This window comes from Pristiophorus japonicus, chromosome 4, assembly GCF_044704955.1.
Source record: "Pristiophorus japonicus isolate sPriJap1 chromosome 4, sPriJap1.hap1, whole genome shotgun sequence".
Taxonomy (NCBI): Eukaryota; Metazoa; Chordata; class Chondrichthyes; family Pristiophoridae; genus Pristiophorus; species Pristiophorus japonicus.
Genome location: NC_091980.1, coordinates 121,643,969 through 121,661,093, shown reverse-complemented (window position 1 = coordinate 121,661,093; position 17,125 = coordinate 121,643,969). Strand labels below are relative to the sequence as shown.

Genomic DNA, 17,125 nt, shown 5'->3' with positions numbered 1-17,125 from the left:
AAGTAAAAAAGAAAGTTATTAGATATAATTCACCAGCAAGCAGTGGCCCCCTGGATCAGATTGGGAGAGTTTCAATTTGTTCCTATAGGAGTCTAAAGTGACTGCAATTCATAGTAAAGGACCTGCATCATTTTTATTTTGCACTTCTATCTTCTTCCATCTTCCCCTTCCCGAGCACTGCTCCCAAGCTTCTGTCCCTCTCACTCTCTCCTTCACTGACCTCTGCTTTCCCCCTTCATTATCATCCACTTTCCCTGTTCCCTCTCTTCTTCATTGCCATCCACTTCCGCACCCCCCCCTTCCCCGACGTCCATTTTCCCCCAGGCTCTTTACCCTGGTGGCCATATCTATCCAGTACTGCCGCAAATGGGTAGTAGTAGTCCTCGCTCCCCTCGGCACTGCTCCCCAGTGTTGCCATTAATGGAAGTTCTGCATACTGCAGGCAAGAGTTCTTACAAGAGTTATTGCTTGCAATATACAGAGCTGCAGATCCCTTCCATTATCAGCATCAACATTCAGGGAACGCTGCTGAGGGGAGAGGTCTATGCCACTATTTTCAATGATACCTGCACATACCTCCCGCTATACGTCGGGCTCCAATTCCATTGTCCTGACCTTTCCCTGCATCCTTTTACAAACATCTGTGCTTCAGTTGAACAATTCCAGTACAATATGGATCAGCTAAAAGATGACACTGGTAATTAGATAAAGATTAGAGCCTCCCACCATTTATGTAGGTTGCATCCAGCTGTTGTGCAGGAGATTAGCACTATTAACATGGTGGGTGGGCCGCAACCACCTCAACTTACTGAGCAACAACTTCATCCAAAGAAAATATAAATTAAAAAATAATTCCATTATTTATTTCCTACCCTCTGTAACCATCCCATACCAGTTCCCATTCCCAGGCTAAGTACCAAGTAGCCATCCTGCTCTCAGACCCCTGCCAACCCGTCTTATGGCAGCCAAAGGGTTTTCAGTCCTTCTTTATGAAGAAAGGGCAGTAACTCTACTGTGTTAATGCTGTACTGTAAGCAGCTCGCGCCTACTTGCAAACCCTACACCTAACCCTATTGATGGCAAGCAATGTTGGAGACTCATTTCGAGAAAGGCAAAATTATTTTAAAAAGAGTGTTACCCTCATGAAGAATAAAAAGGGCCGTCGGAAACCAGGAACTCGAGTTCTGCCACTGTGACATAATGCAGTGATGCGCCAATGGTAACAATGGAACCACATTGTCCACCCGAAGATACACTAAAACCTACCCTGACTGATTGCACAAGCCTCAATCTTTGTGACCAGCTGGTGTGCAGCACAAACTGTGCGAAATGTGATCCTCAGTCCGTAGGTTACCACAGAGACGAGTAAATAATTTAACGCTACAGCTACACTTTATCTTGTTTACAGCTGGGAGAGCAAAAACAGATGGAAAGAATACAAATGAACGGCCTCGCCAGGTTTACAGCTTAAACACAGGTTTAAAAAAATAGAAAGTGGGGCAGAAAACAGACAGCAATTAAAAATCCAATTACTTCCTCAATAATTGAAACAGGGCAAATCCAACTTCATCCCGGGAATCTGTAATTATTTATCCTAATTAAAAGCACTCTGCGGATATCCGACTCAGACGTGGCTCCAGTCAATTAATTGTTTTTATAGTTTTGCCAGTTCCTATTTGTGACTCCGTATTTCAAGCCGCATGGGATATATATACAGACAATGCTCCTATTTAATGACATTCTTTTTGTCACCAGAAGGTCTACTTCATTGAAATTTCTGCATGCAGCCCCTGTGATAGATGGAAAAAATTATGTTTTTTAATGAGTTATTTTTCATAATTGTCAGAAATTTGTTTTTGGAGCTATTTTAGACTATGACATTCTGCTTCAGTCATTTTGGGGGGTGGAAGTGGGGGGGGGGGGCGGTAAGAGAGTAACATGAGTTCACATGACTTCCTCTATGGCTTTCAATGGCCATGAAACCTTGTGGTTCATCTTACACAATGATTGCATCTAGGAGAGATCAGCACAGGCTATTTCCCTAACAGCTGAAGGTTCCCTCTTCACTAAATAGTTTAATCTCCAAAACCCAATGATTTTACTTTTCTGCTTTTGAACCAAGAGCATTTCAGCTGACCCAACAGTATTATAGGGAACCCCTCCAGCTCCCAGTCCAAACCAACAGCATCATGGTGAAATCCTGCAGCTCTCAGTCCAAACATCACAGTGAAACCCTGCAGCTACCACCAGAAATTAACCATGAGAGCTGCTAGACTGTTGTAAAAACCCAACTGGTTCAACAAAGTCCTTCAAGACCTGGTCTATATATCACTTGTCCCATACTCCATGGATGAATCTTAATGCCCTCAGGCCAACCAGGGATGGACAATATATCGCCTTGCCAGTGTCACCTTCATCCCAGAAAAACAACTTTCAAGTTGCCAGCATTAACATATCTTGGTGTTCTGATTTAGAATGTTTCCACCAATGATGCAACAGCCCTAAAAACAGACCTATCGAAACGTTCAAGCCCACAAAATTCAAATATCCAATCAGTGAATAAGAACGATGAGCGCAAGTAGGACTGAGCTGCCTGGGCTTCATGAGCAGCATGGGAGCTACATGTGACCAATTGGAACAATCCTGCATGAGCTCACAATGAGACATTATGGGTTTCTGTTGAAATCAGCAGCTTCACAGTAAAGCTTCCAGTTTGCTATAGAAACCAATAACACCAGAGAGTAACCCTGAAGGGTCCTCAGACATCCCCCATGAACCACATCAATGCATTAGACCTTCCTGCAGTTCTATCCAGTGTGCTCATCAACATGAGAGATGCTTGTGAAAGGCCGATGGACATATTCCCACCTTGCGCAGGCAGGTATGAGCATGTCATCATCCCAAACTCTGCTAAATACTCCCTACCTCACCACTATGAATCTTCCCAATTGCCCTTCCAGCCATCCTTGTGACCCCTTTGTGGCACATTATCAATTTACTGGCCAATTGTGCTCATTTAAAAAAAATGTATTCTTAGGATATGGATGTCACTAACAAGGCCAGCATTTATTGTCCATCCCTAGTTACATAGAAACATAGAAACATAGAAAATAGGTGCAGGAGCAGGCCATGCGGCCCTTCGAGCCTGCACCACCATTCAATATGATCATGGCTGATCGTGCAACTTCAGTACCGCACTCCTGTCTTCTCTCCATACCCCTTGATCTCTTTAGCCGTAAGGACCACATCTAACTCCTAGATACAGGAAGAATGTTCCCGCCGTTGGGGAAATCCAGAACCAGGAGTCACAGCCTAAGGATAAGGGGTAAGCCATATAAGACCAAGATGAGGAGTAACTTTTTCACCCAGAGAATTGTGAACCTGTAGAATTCTCTACCACAGAAAGTTGTGGAGTCCAGTTACCTTTGAGAAGGTGGTGACGGCGAGCTTACTAGTGACACCATTATCTCCCCTTGCCCCCACCCCCATGGCTGCCTCCTCGAATCACTGCCATCCATGTCTTGTAGGTAATATTCCACAGTGCTGTTAGGTAGGGAGTTCCAGGATTTTGGCTCAGCATCCATGAAGAAATGGCAAAATATGTCCATGGCTTGGAGGGGAATTTATGGCTGGTTCTGTGCTGTGGACCCACATAAATTAAGAACTGGATTGAAACTGCTCAAACTCATTCCACATAAGGCAGTTAGAGCTAGCAGAGAGCAGAGACTAACACAGAGCTGGATTCAAACCCAGACTCTAGAGGTGTTGGGATAGCCCAGTCCCCTAAAAGAACTGCAATAATTCGCTTAGGGGACAGGATGGTGCTGTAGGTTTATACTCTGGCATTTAACCTCTATGGTTTGAACCTGGGTTTGAATACAGCCCAGGCTAACAAAATGCCACCCCCTGCTGGACGTAAGGGTCCTCTAAGTTAAATTTGGGCAGTCTCAGCCCAGTTCCCCTCTGGATTACACCTTTTATATTAAAATGCGGTGATTGATAGCTGGTGCCAGCACCAATAAGACAGTAAGCAAGTGCTCCCTAATAAACCACAAATTCAAACTAAATTTAAATGAAACTTTACAAATCAAATCATAATTTTCTTTCTGGGGATGATGAAGCACTCCTGTCCGTCCGGTGCCCACCGGTCGCGGAAGGCCTCAAGCGTACCGATGGACACCACGTGCTCCATCTCCAGGGACACCCTGGCGTGAACATAACCGCAGAAGACAGGCAGGCAGTCAGGCCGAACGACCCCCTCGACCGCCTGGAGTTGTTAACGGTCACCTTGGCCAGGCCCAGGAGCAGTCCAACAAGGAGGTCCTGTGATCTGACCGCTCCCCTCCACACCGGATGCCCAAGGATTGGGAGCATGGGACTGAAGCGAGCCAAAAATCGAGGAGCAGCCCCTTCAAAAATTGGAAGAGGTGCCCCACCAGATTACAAGGCCATAAAATGGCTTCTAATTTGGCACTAGCAAGGCTGATGCCGGGTCAGTAAAGGGTGCTCTCCTTCGGCTAGGGACTAACACACCTTGTTGGGGAAGAGCAGAGCGAGTTTTACTTTGTATCTTTATTGGGCTCCCTAAATAGAAAAACGTTCCATTTCCCAGTACAAATGCCCCTGAAATTGAAAAGCACCAAAGTTTAACAGTCATAACCCTGAAAATTCATAAATAAATTCCCAGGACAATTTCGAAGCAGTTATTGCTGCCTTGGGCTAAAATATAGTGATTAAAATGAAAGTCCAAATGAGTTAATTCAATGTAACTCACTATATGGGAATTAACAACGTTCAATGGTAAAAATATTAAATCAGTAAAAAAAATTATGGGAAGCTCCTTGACGCTCGCTATAAGATAAGATTTCTTACCACTGCAGACAAACTCCTTCTTCGGAACATCAGCGATGTAGAGGCCCCTCAGGTGAACAGGACCCGTGCACTGGGCGTACTGCCCAATGGGACGGCGCTGGCGCAACCAGTCGGACAGCCAGGCCAAGTGGCAGTTGCATATCAGGCTGTTGGAGTGAACTCGCCTGCAGAAGGGTGAGGAGACGAGGTAAGGAAAAGTTAACGAACTGAAGTGCAGACCTGTGACTTCACACATACACAAGATATTCCAGCCAGTCGAGCGGTTCCGGCGAACTCTAATCCCTTGATAATTGGAAGAATATTTTTAATGAATGTGTTACGTACTTGCTTTTAATTGCATCTGCCACAAAATAATCAGTAAGTAGCCGTTACCAAACCACAGTGCTGAACATTAGGCAGCGTACAGAGCAACAGATCAGATCATTCTCTTCATGCTGCACTGTGTGGAAAAAGCAATTCCCCTCACTCTTATTACTTGAGGGACAGCTGAAATCTCTTCCCTTTCGCATTCGATAGGAAATATCGGACACACAAATCCTCTGATAACCACACATGCTTTCCTTTTTCACTTTCCCTTGTATTCTGAGTGTTGAATGCTCCATTCAAAATGTTCAACCTTTCTGTTCTATAGTCAGACGTCGTTTACTGGATGCAGTTGGGGGGGGATTGAGGGAAGGGCGGGGGGAGGGGGTGACGATAATGACTGAAGTCAAGTGGCTGTTGTCATGCCAACCTATAAACAGACGTATTTCCTTTGTAAAAACTGCTATTACTTACCTCTGCAGGCCCTCTCAATCCTCTAAATGGTATTCTCTCTTCTTCTCACTTATTTATTTTGCAGGCAGAACCGACGTACATTTATATAAAATATAATTTGCATTTTTGCAGCTACCTTACTGCAGAGGCTAATAGATGTAATGAGTTTATTACCTGAGGACGAGCATCAAAGAAAATAATTTTCTTTTTAACTAATCAATTCAGAAAACGGGCTGCTTCAGACAGGTATAGGACAATCTAAACTTCTGTGCATTCCCCCGTGACTGTGCTCTATTGAATTTCTCGCACATCTTTCTAAAAGCTGGTTTATCATGGTTGACCCTGCTCGATCAGTCAGATTGCTCACTACACTTCATGCTGGGTTGCCTGCTTTGCAGCCTTTAAATGGCAAGTATTTTTCAGAACTCTTCTTAATTTACAAAAACAAATCAACAAAGATCTTCAGTTCTCTTTGGCATCTTTATTTTATTTATGTGATGAGATTGTTTGTTTTTAAATGTGTTGCCTATTTCACCCGCAGCCACCTCCGCCTCCTCATCTTCTCCTGAAGGTGTTTACTATATGCTGGGATACCTCACCCAAGTAGGAATTGTGTATAAGTGTCAGCAAGCTAATTGACCAAGGGGAGCATCACCGGAAGCTCGATCCTGTCCCGTCCCGACATCCACTCACGAGTATGTTCCAGCAATGCTCACTGTATAGCAACTAGGAGCAGGAGCTCTGGCTTATTTTTTTCCATTTTCTAACTCAGGCCAATTGTAGTGACCTGACCACCAATCCGGTTGAAATCAGCTGAACTCTGTACAATATTCATTTCTTTGTTGATATAAAGTTTGTAATAACAAGATTTGCCAACCATCCATATTTTAAGTGGACATTCATCGATTGAAATCTGTCTCCAATATCCTCTTTCATAAAGCCTTTGGTCACCTGTCCTAATATCTCCTTATGTAGTTCAGTGTCAAAATTTCTTTGATAACACTCCTGTGAAGCACCTTGGGACGTTCCATTATGTTTAAGGCGCTATATAAATTATTATTGTTGTCTGTGTTTGAGGTTGAAAATCAGCTGTACTTGCCCCATCCACTCACTGCACATGCCCTGCATATAATGTGGCTGCCATGCCTTAGGGGGGACAGGACTGGAGTAGCGGAGAAAGAGGTGTACAGGCACGATGGTTTTAGTTGTTATAGCTACATTTTTATTCAGTGTTGGCACTAGCTCAAATCTGCAATTCACATCAAATGTGATTTTAAGAGCTGTAACTCCAAGTTAAGATTACAACAAATAATTTGGCTATATCTACTTGAAGAATTTGCGGCAAAGAGTAGTGAATTTGCAAAAGGAACAGATTTTAAAGCTGTGCAAATGGAACTAAAGGTGTCTAAAGTCCAGAGTCATTGCTTGATGCATCTGACCTTCGTGAACTTAAGGTCAAATCAGGAATTCTCACTCCGCATTGCATAACATGCATTACATCGTGTACACACAGCCAGAGACTTCCGGTTGGGCGCTGAATGGGCGCGATATCAGCGGTGGGTGCGCCGTGGAGCCTGCCCAACACGTCAGTCGGGAAGTTCACACCACCACTTTCAGGTGCGCGCCTCATTAATATTTTCTCAGGGAGCTGCCGCGCCCTCCGACGGTAGCTCGTCAGTCTGGTGAGGAGGAAAACTAGCCACCTATAGCGCATAACTGGCCAGTAGGTCAGGCCTGTCGAGGGAGGAGCTGATGTCAGGAGCTCTTGCTCCTCTTGGCCCCACAAAGATCATAAAAAAACCAAATACTTACCTTTTGGGAGAGGCCTCCAGCGATTCTTTTAAGGGCCGCCAGTTAGGCCTCTCAACGCCTGAAAAACTGCGACTGCCGTACACTGTGCAAGCTTCATTTCTGCTGAAACTCACCATCGGGGTCCTACAATTTACATATTTAAACAGACCCCCGCCTTATTAGGTGGGAATGCTGGGCGTCCATTTCAAGGCCTGCCCGAAAGTTGATTCAGGCAGGAAAATGGATGCACAAGGTTCGCACCAGATTTTCAACTGAAGGTCATCGTTTTTCAGGCAAGAAACGGGCGACCGGCAGTTGAAAGTCTTCCCCATGGTATTTATCAAATGGCCGTTTGGGAATGATGGAATGTCTTACAATAATCCCAGCAGCTAACTCCCAAAGTCAGGGCATGCAATTGGACTTTAAATAGATCTTAACTCCCCTGAATGGGTTTCTTTTGTGCATGCATAAATGCAAACCAGTTCGTGTTTGGATTGTCAGAGATTTTTGTTGCTTGCTATTTAGAGCATAATCAAAGAAGCCTGAAGAATGGTTTACGATATCCCCGTAAATCACAAACAATGGAGATCGCTCCCATAAATGTGCATGTAAGGCGCAGAGGGAGGACTGCACTGATCAGCTGATCAGGTCACAAAAGGAACCTCCTCGGAGACAAAACTGTAAATGCATTAAAACTTCTAAACACAAATTCACAGAGGCCCTGAGGTAATATTAGAGAAAACTAAAGTCAACACCACAGGCAGAAGATTTAAACACCAACAAATTGAATCAATATATATAAATAAGATATTACATTAATTTCGATGACATGACCTTTAGTTAATAAGTGAAATAAACTATATTACACTTGTGCTGAGGCTGGGAAGGTACAATGTCTTTGTATCCTGGATTAAAACAAACATTTCTGAGATTTGTCTTGCAGTATTGCTAACTTTCCCAATTCTCAAAGGGAGTCCAAGTCTTCAGGCTACACAAAAGTAAAAGCTAAGGAGTCATTCCAATACTTTCTCCACAGACCTACTCAGATACTATGTCTGGACTTCCTCTGAGAATTGCAAGTGTTAGCAAAGCCAGTCTTGCCTCTGTGATAAAGGTAATACCTCAGTGATGATAGAATTCTCATCTCAGATGCTGAAGAAACAAATTACATCTACTAGGGCTGGATCTGGTGATGATTGAAGATGTTGACATAAATATGGTTTTACTTAATTTAGGACATAAGCTTTAAAGATTTGAATCAGGATGGAGGGAAAAGTGAAACAGGTATTTCAACCCTGCAGTGCAAAGGTTCTGACTGATATGAGTATTGTCTAGCGAAGATGCAGGTTTATAAGCTGATTAATTGAGTTAGCTTAATTCCATTAGCTGTGAGTGGACCCAGTTACTGTCAGTAGAGGGAGGGATGGGTCACAGCCCTAGACACTAAGGGACATGTAGTTATATTAACTCGGCTTTCTACGAACATAGGAACATGCTTAGCCATTTAGCCCTATGAGCCTGTTCCGCCATTCATTGAGATCATAGCTGATCTGTGACATAACTCCATGTACCTGCCTTTGCCCCGTATCTCTTAATATCTTTGGTTAACAAAAATCAATCAATCTCCGATTTAAAATTAACAATTGAGCTAGCATCAACTGCCATTTGCGGAAGAGAGTTCCAAACTTCTACCACCCTTTGCGTGTTGAATTGACTCCTAACTTCATTCCTGAAAGGCCTGGTTCTAATTTTTAGAATATGTCGCCTAGTCCTAGATTCCCCAACCAGCAGAAATAATTTCTCTCAATCTATCTTATCTGTTCCCCTTAATATCTTGAAAATTTCAATCAAATCACTCCTTAATCTTCTAAATTCCAGGGAAAACAGTTGTACCTCTCCATTCCGACACCCTTGGGATCTGACCGGTGCCGGAACAGAGAATTTCCCGAACCACGGGAGGCCTCGCTTGCACGATGGACAACGCCCGGGCTTCTGTGTCTGTGTGAGTGCGTGCTGGCACCCTGTGGATGGCTCCCTCAGCACCCGCGCATACACTCACTGACTGACTGGTAGTCGCTCCCAGACGATCGCCGAACACACTGACTGATCGGCCATTGCAGTCGATCGAAATCTAAAAAAAAAAAATGCTCCTCTCCCGCAGGCCCAATTAATGCCAATTTTTCCAGATGATTTTTCCGAATGTTTTCAGATGAAAGAGTCCCAGACTAGAGAGGTACAATCTGTATAACCATAGTTCTGCAATCTCTCCTTGTAATTTAACCCTTGGAGTCCAAGTATCATTCTAGTAAATGTACACTGCACTCCCTCCAAGGCCAATATATCTTTCCTAAGGGCTTTGTACAGCTATTGCATGACTTCTAATCCCTTGTGTTCAAGTACTCTAGATATAAAGGCCAGCATTCCATTAGCCTTTTTGATTATTTTTTTTAGCTGTCCATGATATTTTAATGATCTGTGTACATGGACCACTAAGGCTCTTTGGACCTCCACTTATTCTAGATTTTTGCTATTTGGAAAGTACTCTGATCTATCCTTTTTTGTATCCTCAAAGTAGATGATACACACTTGCTGGATTGAAATCCATTTACCACAGTTTGGCCCAATCACTTAATCTATTTATCTCTTTGTAATTGCATGCTTCCATCTACACTGCTTACTATATGTACCACCTACCTTTGCGTCATCAATTTGGACATGTGGCTCTCTATTCCATCATCTAAGTCGTTAATAAATACTGTGAATAGTTGAGGCCCTAACACAGATCTCTGTGGGATGTCACTAGTCACATCCTGCCAACTAGAGTAAATGCTCATTATCCTGGCTCTCTGTCTCCTGCCGCTCAGCCAATCTCCTAATCAGGTCAATAATTTCCCCTCAATTCCATGAGTGTCAACTTTAGCTAACAGTCTTTCGTGAGGAGATTTATTGAGTGCCTTCTGGAAGTCATATAAATAAAATCCATAGACATTCCCCTGTCCATTACTTTAGTCACTTCTTCAAAATATTCAAGAAGGTTTGTCAGGCATGACCTACCCTTTTCAAATCCATGCTGGCTCTCTCTGATCAGCTGAAATTTGTCAAGGTGTTCAGTCACTCTATCCTTAATTATAGACTCTAGCAATTTCCTAACAACAGATTTTCAGCTAACTAATCTATAATTCCCTAGTTTCCCCCTCTCACCCATCTTAAATAGCAGAATGACATGTGCAATTTTCCAATCTAAAGGAATGGTTCCTGAATCGAGAGAACTTTGGAAAATCATAGCTAGGGCATCAGCAATGTTCTCAACTACATCTGGTCCTGGGGATTTATCATTCTACAGTGCCATTATTTTCTTCATTACTGTTATTTGGTTTACGTTAATTTGGGGAGTCCCCGTCCCTGATTCAGTATTAGATTTCTTGGCCGGAATCTTACCAGCCTTGCAAGTGCTGGTTTGGAGGTGGAGTCAAAATGATTGACAGTGGGGTGGGATCCTGCTCTGAACCCACCTCCATGTCAGTTTTACAACTGTCGGGTCTGCCTGTGGATCGCAGACCCAACACCAAGCGGCGGGCCAGTCAATTAAGATGCGTAAGAGGTCATTTAAAGATATTTACAAGGATTTTATCCAGGCACTTACCATTTTACCAAGTTTTCAACGAGTTTGTTATCCCTCGATTTTCACGCCAGGTAAGTATGTCGGGTTCTCATGACTCTCTATTGCTTTGGCTAGTTGACAGCTGCAAAAGTGGTATAAAAGCTACCATTTCACAGCTGTTCAATTTCCAATGTTAGAAGCTGAAGCCTTCAGGATTTAGAAGAAACTTTTGAGCTGTATGCAGTTTTGAAGTGTTTGCAGTGAACTCTCTATTCACTGTCACCACCTTGGAGCAACCTCTCTCACCACTGACAGATCGCTTCTATCATCTCAACCTCACCTGCCATCTATTCCAGCAGCATCGATGCCCTTGAAAAAAATCTCACCTTGGTCCTCAGAATCCCACCACAATCAGCCCCAACACCAACATCACTAAACATACCAGCATCACCAACAACACCAACCTTCTCCCCAATCACCTGATGCTGCACAAGACACAGGGCATCAGTACCCGACTACATTGCTGCCCAGAAGACCAGAGATGGCCTCATCATGGCCACATTTACTTCACTTGATGCTTTGCACCCTGGCTGCTACATGATACACCAGGTTGGCACCACCCCACAACAGCTCCATAAAGCATCCCTGCAATGCCCAAGTTATTCCTTTCACACTCATCAACATTATGTCTGACCATTCACTACAACTCACTAAGCCACTTCCAAAGGTGCACACAAATCTGTTCAAGAACACAAAATGTTCAAAATAAAGATTTTAATGTTTGACAACACATTAGCAGAAACTCTACATAAATATTTGCTAAAACACCCAAGTGCCTACCCTTGCATGTTGTTAGTTGGTATGATTGGACAAGGATGAGGGTGAGTGTGAAGGATGGCTAGTAATGGGGAACTGATAATGTAGAGAGAGAGAGAGGGAGGGATGGGTGCAGGTGCAAGGTAAGTTGGTGTGAGTCAGGATGTGCAAGGGTAGAGTAGGGAATGCAAAGTGATGGGGATGCGATGAGTGGCACAGCAGGATGAGGTTGAGTGGGACTTTACAGTAATGTTTCGTGATCTATTGAGATCATTGAAAGGTTTGCGCCATTGCAGCCAGGTCCTTCTGACGACATCCCTGCTTGTGCCCTCCTGTGCAATGTGCAACCAGGCTGCATTGATATCCTGGAGAGATCTCTTCTGTCCATTGGAAGATGAAGAGAATCCCCGTGTGCTGTGACTCCCTCCATAAGCATCTGGAGGGAGTCATGGGAGAGCCTGGGTGCAGCCGTGCACCTTTGTGCAGTGATTGTCATTATTTGCAGCACCTCAATGCTGTACAACACTGACAGCACAAGTGTCAAAATGTATGTGGGCATGGTCCCTTTAAGGAAACCGGCTGATGACACATCATCAGATGACATCATCAGACCCGGGAGGGCGGGAGCATGTTCCCCACACACCACCAATATCAGCTGCACCAGTCTCGCGCCTCTATTGGCAAAATCACAATCCTTGGGATGTCAGGCATGCTATCTTCTTCCTCTACTGTAAATATCCTATCTTATAGGAACATGCAGGTCTATTAGTGTTAACAACGAGGCTCTGGGTGGGTGGGTCCTTTCACTGATCACTGGGCTATATTCAGGATCTTACTCAATGGGATTAATTGTAATATGAGTTTTGCCAAAGATTTCAGTTCAGAAATCAACATGATTTATCCAGGGTTAAGTTCCCAATGGAGGGAACAGCACCGTATAAAGTTGTACTTTTTTATTAATTCAATGGAAATTGGTGTTGCTGTCAAGGACACCAATTATTGTCCATCTCTAGTTGCCCTTGATATGGTAGTAGTGAGCCTTCTGCTGGAACTCGTGTAGTCTGAGTGGTGAAGGTGTTCACACAATACTGTTATAAAGAAAAAAAGTACCGTTAGGTAGCAAGTTCCAGGATTTTGAGCAAGCAATTATGAAGAACGGACAGTATTTGTCCAACTCGGGATGGTGTGTTATTTGGAGGTGACGGAGTTCGCTTGCAGCTGCTGCCTCTGTCCTTGGAAGTGGTGGAGGCCAAGGTTTTGCGAGATGCTGTCAAAGAAGCCTTGGTAAGTTGTTGTTGGTGGAGAGAGTGTAGGTTTAAGGTGGTGGATGGGCTGACAATCAAGTGGACTGCTTTGTCCCAAATGATATTTATACAACTACTTGATTGTTACATTTTAAATATCTGCACCTCCACCTAGCTAAACTAGACAGCGGGAATTTCTAATAGAGCTCAAAATGCTGCTATATACACCAACTAAGGTGTTAAAAATCAACATTTTCCTCGACAATCATATCCCCAGATTACCTTAGAAAATCATTCTTATTCCTTCACCGCTTGCAGCTTAGCCTGCTTTCGAAGTTTCTCAATCGGCCACAGTTGCCAACCATGCTTTCATCTATATTAAATATATTTCCTGCAGTGCAGCTGATGGAATATTAGATGCATCTGTAAACTATGAGAAACTTCTGCCCAATGCATGTTTAGTATGACTATTTGTTTTCATATGTTACAGGCCGACATTCAAAGGTTGGATATAGAGGAAATCTTCCCACATTGTGCTTAAATGAATGTTGTAAAAGGTTGTTTGCATTTTGGAATTATCAAAGCGTTAAACTTTTGCCCTGATATGGAAGGAGTGAGGAAGAGAGAAATCGCTGGGGGATGGGTGGGGTGGCAGATCAGGGGGGGAGAGGGGGTCGAGGTTGGCACTGCATCGCGGGAGGAGCGAGGGGGGGAATGAAGTTCCGATTGAGGGTGGGCCTGAAGTTCGGATCGCGGGGAGGGATTGGCGGCGGAAGCACTCCTGCTCCTCCTGGCCCACAAGCAGTGCTATAAAGGCACTTACCTGCTGGACTGACAGCTCCTGCCTCCATTAATCTGCTGGGTTTGCCAAGAGAGAAAATTGCATTGCCACCAACATGCCTGTTATAAGCAGAGGGACTGTACCGGCAAAGATGTAGTCAATGACACAGACTGTTGACTAGGAGGAGCAACTAAACCATATTGTAGTGTAAAGGAGCTGGATTAACATTATCAGAGAGATTCATTAAAATAGAATGCTGGTTGAGAGCAATTAATAAAACTGAGCTGGATTAACAAACCCAGCTACATTTCTGCTTATGTTAACCCAGCCATCTTACACACTATTGGAATTAGAAAGTCCCACTATCTAGTTTCTCTGATTAATTTAACATTTAAACAATAGCTTTCAAAATGAAAAAGAAATGGAAAAATTTAAAGGAATGTTAAAATGAACTTCAGTCTACGGTTTTGAGTTGTCGCCAAAGAATTCTGACGGTGACGCTGTGAAATGCGCATCACCACATCTAACTGTGGGTTCCAGTTTATTTACATGACTCACTGTGGAAGCTGAAAGCCAGTTGTTTCTTAAGTTACCTTACTAAAGAAAGGAGACCTGTCGGAGGATGGCTATCACTCCCACCCTCATCAAAAAAAGAACACAGATGAATAAAGTCACTGAAAAATTGAATCTAAAATGTCCGGGGAGAGATTATATTTATAGATACAAACATGCCGCCTGAGCAGTCATTATGGGCCAGAATTTGCTCCCGGCTATGGCCTGTCCATTTCCCGGTGGCCCCTGGGTGGGAGGTCCATTTTTGCCGCCTGCTGCCAATGAGTCCTGTAGGGAGACATTTTCGGCTCCGTTGTGTGGGTGGCAGTGGGAGCAGCAGTCGGTGGCAATCGGTGGCTGGGAGCGAGACTTGGCAGCCGACGTCACTACTGTGTGTCAGTTGGAGGCCTCTCCACTCGAGGATCTTTGGAGGGCCTCCAGTGCGCATGCGCGAGATTTGTTTTTTTTTTGTAGTTTTCTTGATCCGATGTGTAGTCCTTACGTGGCCCTTGGAGGCTGATTGGGGAACTGCACATGCGCATAAAAGGAGAGCACTTTGTTCAACCCGTGAGTGTGAGAGGGGAGAGGAGAGAGGTGGCATTACAAGTGACAGATTTGGAGGTTAGAGAGCAGAGGTGGCATTGGAGAGAAGGCAGTCTGAGTCGTAGAAGGGGCAGTGTGAGAAATTTAAACCTACAAACTCTTCAGCAGCCATTCCTCTCATCATTGATGATGAGTGGCCAGAAATCTTCAAAGAACACTGCCCAAACCAGGCCCAGAGCTCCGTGGTTCAATGAACAGGAATTGAAGGAGCTGGTGACAGAGGTGGAGCGCAGGTACAACAAACTCACCTGGGATGATCGTGGCAAAACATAGAAACATAGAAAATAGGTGCAGGAGTAGGCCATTCAGCCCTTCGAGCCTGCACCACCATTCAATAAGATCATGGCTGATCATTCCCTCAGTACCCCTTTCCTGCTTTCTCTCCATACCCCTTGATCTCCTTAGCCATAAGGGCCATATCTAACTCCCTCTTGAAAATATCCAATGAACTGGCATCAACAACTCTATGCGGTAGGGAATTCTACAGGTTAACCACTCTCTGAGTGAAGAAGTTTCTCCTCATTTCAGTCCTAAATGGCCTACCCCTTATCCTAAGACTGTGTACCCTGGTTCTGGACTTCCCCAACATCAGGAACATTCTACCCACATCTAGCCTGTCCCGTCCCATCAGAATCTTATACGTTTCTATGAGATCCCCTCTCATCCTTCTAAACACCAATTTTTAAAGGCCCAGTTAATCCAGTCTCTCCTCATATGTCAGTCCTGCCATCCCGGAAATCAGTCTGATGAACCTTTGCTGCACTCCCTCAATAGCAAGAACATCCTTCCTCAGATTAGGAGACCAAAACTGAACACAATATTCCAGGTAAGGCCTCACCAAGGCTCTGTACAACTGCAGTAAGACCTCCCTGCTCCTATACTCAAATCCCCTAGCTATGAAGGCCAACAAACCATTTGCCTTCTTCACCGCCTGCTGTACCTGCATGCCAACTTTCAATGACTGATGAACCATGACACCCAGGTCTCGTTGCACCTCCCCTTTTCCTAATCTGCCTCCACTAACCCAATATTGATGTCTTTGGATTGACATCGGTGAGATGGTGATTGCAATGGGCAACGTTGAGCGGGATGGGGACCAATGCCGGAAACGTTGGAATGATTTGCTGGCATCAGCTAGAGTGAGTACAAATTTATTCGCCCCCTCCTCTCCAAGGCCAAAAACATTGTGTGCCGAGTGTGTGTGGGAGTGTGTGTGGGAGTGTGTGGGGGGGGCATCAGCAAAGGGGCTAAAGACTGCAACGTTTCTTTGTGCAGAGAAAACAAGCAGCCAACCAAGCAAGCCTGAGTGTGACCAGAGGGGACCCAGAAGAGGTGGTCCAATTGACCAGGCTGGAGGAGCATACGTTGACATTGGTGGGTGACCGCTGCCGTGCAACCAAGACGGTTGATGCAGATCCGGTGCTACCACGTGGTAAGGTCATACTCATCTCTGCTGTCAGCGCCGCCCATGGCATGAAAGTACATGCTGAACATACACTTTGTCGCCCAGTATTGGTGTTGTCATGTACAGATGGAACTCCTTGCTGGCATAATGTGAGATGGAACAACTCACATCTCAGCTTGACCACCACCACTACACCCCCCTCCCCCCTACCAGCCCCCGCCCATCACCTACAGACTGAAATGTTGTCCTCTACTTGCAGATGATAAGTCAGACAGCACAGATCTAGAGAGACCATCGACTTCTGGACTTCACAGGAACGTCAGACCCCAGCGTCTCCCACCCTAACGTTATCCACACCCGAATACACCGGATCCTTCCTGCACCCCCGCCCCCCCCCATCCCCCCACCCAGATCACCAGTTTTCACTGCTGCCACCTCCGCCACCCAGGGCCAGTGAGAACAAGAGAGATGAGGGAGAAGGGACCATCTTCTGCCCCTTGACCTGGAGGAGCCAGAAGCGGTTGACATCAGCCTCCTACCATGTGAGTCAAGTGTCCGCAGAACCTCGGCGTTGGGCTCCGATTTCCTGGGCTTTCCAACGGACTCCACAGACGCAACCTCAACCAAGCGCAGAGAAGCATGGCTTGAAGGGAAGCAATGTGCCAGCACCCAGCAGCAGCAAGCAACCACCTGCAGATGCATCA

At 44.8% G+C, this 17,125-nt stretch overlaps 1 protein-coding gene across 2 annotated transcripts in view; it reads right to left on the bottom strand.

Annotated features, from left to right (window-relative positions):
- Positions 1 to 17,125, bottom strand: part of LOC139263049 (slit homolog 3 protein-like) — a 625,025-nt gene that overhangs the window by 211,444 nt on the left and 396,456 nt on the right. For both annotated transcript variants that reach the window (XM_070878558.1, XM_070878557.1), the window contains one exon: positions 4,873 to 5,036. In XM_070878558.1, the coding sequence (XP_070734659.1) occupies positions 4,873 to 5,036 (164 nt within the window). The remainder of the gene's footprint in view (positions 1 to 4,872; positions 5,037 to 17,125) is intronic.